Source organism: Nematocida homosporus (genome assembly GCF_024244095.1).
Source record: "Nematocida homosporus strain JUm1504 chromosome Unknown 4511, whole genome shotgun sequence".
Classification (NCBI taxonomy): Eukaryota; Fungi; Microsporidia; genus Nematocida; species Nematocida homosporus.
Genome location: NW_026250583.1, coordinates 1 through 4022, shown reverse-complemented (window position 1 = coordinate 4022; position 4022 = coordinate 1). Strand labels below are relative to the sequence as shown.

General features: G+C 42.8%; 3 protein-coding genes across 3 annotated transcripts; all 3 read right to left on the bottom strand.

Moving 5' to 3' along the window:
* Positions 1–78: 78 nt before the first annotated feature.
* On the bottom strand, positions 79–1974 carry NEHOM01_2482 (pre-mRNA-splicing factor ATP-dependent RNA helicase DHX16; the record flags this gene model as incomplete). Its single annotated transcript, XM_051491358.1, has 1 exon — positions 79–1974. The coding sequence occupies one exon, from the start codon at positions 1972–1974 to the stop codon at positions 79–81; it is 1896 nt and encodes a 631-aa protein (XP_051347318.1).
* Positions 1975–2102: 128 nt separating this feature from the next.
* NEHOM01_2481 (serine palmitoyltransferase) lies at positions 2103–3518 on the bottom strand (the record flags this gene model as incomplete). The annotated part of the gene is made up of 1 exon (XM_051491357.1): positions 2103–3518. The coding sequence occupies one exon, from the start codon at positions 3516–3518 to the stop codon at positions 2103–2105; it is 1416 nt and encodes a 471-aa protein (XP_051347317.1).
* A 349-nt stretch (positions 3519–3867) lies between these two features.
* Positions 3868–4022, bottom strand: NEHOM01_2480 (uncharacterized protein; the record flags this gene model as incomplete). Its single annotated transcript, XM_051491356.1, has 1 exon — positions 3868–4022. A coding segment is annotated over one exon (155 nt), but the record flags the coding sequence as incomplete, so codon positions are not given.

Here is a 4022-nt window from a genome sequence, read left to right as displayed (position 1 = left end):
ATAGATAAATTAGTAAAGAAGTAGTAGTTGGTGCTGCAAAATACTAACTCAGTGTATCTTTGGGTTTATTAAACTTGCTCATCTATAATAGGACGTGGCCGCGGCTGGAGAGAATCCGATAGCTTTGAGCTGGGCAGTATGCTTTTTGAAGAGACCTTCAATCACAGTAGAAGAGACATTACTGACCATTCTAATAACGTACTTGCCGTCCATTTTGGTTAGCTCACGATAGAACACCCAAGTATCGCATCGGGGGGAGCGCCGGCTATTAGTTCGCACGGGTGGAACTAGGCGCCGGATTTGCACAGGCGCACCAGTACCAGCTAGAACTGCCTGGCGTTCTTTGGTTGACTTCGCTGTTTGGAGAAGGTATCCGCCCAAAAGAGCAGACTCGACTCTTTGGGTCTTATCTAAATCGGCTGCGAAAGGAAGAGGTTTAATGTACGGCCGGATCTTTTCAATAATGCTTTTGATCTGTTTTTTTGATTTGATAGCATTTTCCATGTTCTTCTCATTGATACCATGGTCATAACAAAACCTGCGCCGATCACGGGCTTCTTCATAATCTTTCATCATGAAGTAATAAGCTAAATGATCGCTTGTCTCATTGGCTAGATCGAACTTTTTCTTATCAAAAATCATGTTGCCAGTCATGGCGGCTAAAGTGGCAATCTCTTCTTCAACCGAGTACCGAATGGATTCCAAAAGGGTTTTTGCATCACGCGGTTCTAAAGGAAATTCGACCATAAGCACTCCTTCTTCAGTGATTTCCCCATTAGCATCTATTCCGCCTAGGAAGTACAGCTGGTTCAGAGCTACAATCACTGAATCGGGCAACGGCGGCTCAATAAAATCAAAAGTAACTAGGTTTTTGATACCAAGTCGGGCCATTTTCAAAACCAACGATGATAACTCACCCCGTAAAATCTCAGGAATAGTAAAGTCTTCCATTTTATGGTAGACCTCTTCTTCATAAAGCCGGTAGCAAATACCCGCTCTTACTCGACCCGCCCGACCTTTGCGCTGATCGGCACTTGATTTAGAAATCAAAAGCTTCAAAAGCATCTCTGATTTCATAGCTGAATCAAAAACTTTCTGTTTTGAGTACCCACAATCTATCACATAAACAATACTCTCTATCGTAATAGAAGTCTCGGCTATATTAGTAGCAAAAATAACCTTACGTCCTCCCTTATCCTCAAAGATAGCATTTTGGGCATAAAGAGGCAGTGAAGAGTACAGAGGCAAAGGAACCAACTTATTCTTAAAAGATCTCTGTAATGAACTAATCTCACGACAGCACGTTTCAATCTCATCCTCACCCGTAAGAAAGACCAGAATATCACCCGGCGGCTGAGTATTGTGAATATCAATAACTGTTTTAATAGCCTTCTCTACATACTTCTCATGACTAGATAAGGGCGTGTACTTTAGATCAATGGGGTAAGAGCGACTCTTGATATGAAAAGTAGCTGAACCGGGTAAGTAAGTCAAGAACTTCTCAGTCGCCATTGTTGCACTCATAATAATAATCTTTAAATCGGGCCTATCTCTAATGGCATCTTTAACTAGACCTAAAAGTAAATCTATGTTGATCGTCCGTTCATGAACTTCATCAATGATAACTGCTTTGTACTTCTTTACCAGAGGATCATCGATAAAGTCGCGCAGTAAAGTCCCGTCAGTGACATAGCGGATCATTGTCTGCTCAGAAGTACGTTCTTCAAACCGGACACTATACCCTACCAGACTGCCTAGAGGAGTGCCTATCTCTTCAGATACGCGGCGGGCAATACTGATGGCAGCGATACGACGTGGTTGCGAGCACACAACGGACTCTTTAAACATTTCGTATATGTATCTGGGTACCTGGGTAGTCTTCCCAGTTCCAGTTTCGCTTGATAAAACAAGTACTTGATTTTCACGAACTAATCTTTCAATTTCGGGCCGATTTTCCTGTATTGGAAGTAGCATACTATTGCAAATTTTTGCTTACCATATATAGATATTAGCTTGCTTATCTTGTTTATTAGTAAATTGTTAAGTTTAGATTGGGTTTTGGGTTGTGCTTATCAGTATTTTGACCTGTTATGGAAAGAGGTTTATTTTTTGTGCATTTTCAAGCCTAAGAGGTTTCCTATCTTATCAATTGCTTCCAGGGCATAGTCTAGATCTTTCTGGGTATGTGCTACTGAGAGACAGAACCGGACTCGGCTGCTGATAACGGGTGTGGCTGGGTATCCGACTACTACCACGGCCAGGTTTTCTTTTAGAGATAAGCGGGCAAATTCAGCTATCTTACCTGGATTGTAAAGAAGTAAGGGCACGACTGGGGAGTCTTTTTCACCGATAATGATGAAACCCATTTTCTCGAGTATTTGCCGGAAGTACAAACTCTTCTTGGTCAGGGTTTGAATCTCGGCAATACCTTCCCGGCTGCGAATGCGTTTGAAGCAGGCCAAGATCTGCACGGCTACAATAGGAGACATTTGTTCACCACGACTAATTAGTTCGGATTTAGATCTAATCAAGGATATTACGTTTTTAGTCGAGGCAATATACCCACCGGCTGCACCAAAACTCTTTGTAAACGTCCCCATCAAAACATCTACTTCATCAAAATCAACTCCTAGGTATTCACAAACTCCACGGCCTGTTTTTCCCATGGCACCAATTGAATGGGCTTCATCAATAAACAGGAAGAACTTGTACTTCCTTTTCAGTAGAATCAATTCCTTCAGCCGCACACACTCGCCTTCCATGGAGTAGAGACCTTCAACAATCACTAAAATCCGTCCAAAGGGCCGATGTGTTTTCTCTTGGCCCTGGATGATTTCATGGCGCAGAATCATTTCCAACTTCTGGAAGTCATTATGCGGGAAGATCTTAACCTTACAAGGACTAACTCGGGTGCCAAAAAAGATACTGGAATGGTTCAAACTATCAGTAACAATAAGATCACCCTTATCTACTAAGTAAGGAATAGTGCAGGCATTAGTGGCAAATCCCATAGGAAAGACCACAGCGTCCTCTTTATAAAGAAAGGTAGCTATCTCCTTCTCAACCTGCACAGTTAGGGGACAGCGAGGCATGAACTTAACCGGCGCACAATAAGAAATTGGGTACTTATCAATCGCCTCTTTAACCTCCTTATTGTACTTCCCGGCGTATCCCAAGTAGTTGTACGACCCCAAATTAAGACAAGTTCTGGACTCTCCCGTTAGCACCAGCTCATCATTCTTAGTCCGAGCCCGCAGCAAGACCTCTACCTCCCGACCGGGCGTACCTGTAATTGGCCGATTCCAGCAATCATTAATCCGACCGTACAGTCTTCGGGTGTAGAAACTCCCAGAGGCCGTAAATAAAGGCGGGCGACCATTACTGGCAAACAAGTGTCGGTACTTCTGAGGGAAAAGCCGACGGCCAATCAAATCCCGAGCATGTCCCAAGACGATAATGATAAAGTACGAAAAGTACGTAGTTATCATGGTGAAGAATGGAACATTCAAAACACTCATTCCCTCTCCCAAACAATCAACCCAAATACCCAAAAAGGNTACCCAAAGAGGTTCTAGATTCATGGCCCGATTAATTACCCTACTCCCATCCAGCACATCCCAATAGACCTATACCCTCCACTTACTCACTCACTCCACTCCATTACACTTACTTATATACCCACCTACCTCAATACTAACCAGCCCATGCTATCTACCGGCCACACTACTTCTCTTAATCCTAACTCAACCCAATCCATCCTAATCCTAACTCAATCCAATCCATCCTAATACCAACCCAACTCAACCTAATACATATCTTAATACATGTTATACTAATAATGATTTATTTAGTTCAATATCTATCAATTTATCTACTTCCAGCTGGTAATACTCGAACCTCGCCTAAAGACTCTCCTAATCGGACTACACCTTCCGAACAAGTCAGCTCAAACTCACTTGGTGCCTCAAAGAAAAGCACGACCGTTGATCCTAAGTTAAAGTTACCCAACTCATCGCCTTTGC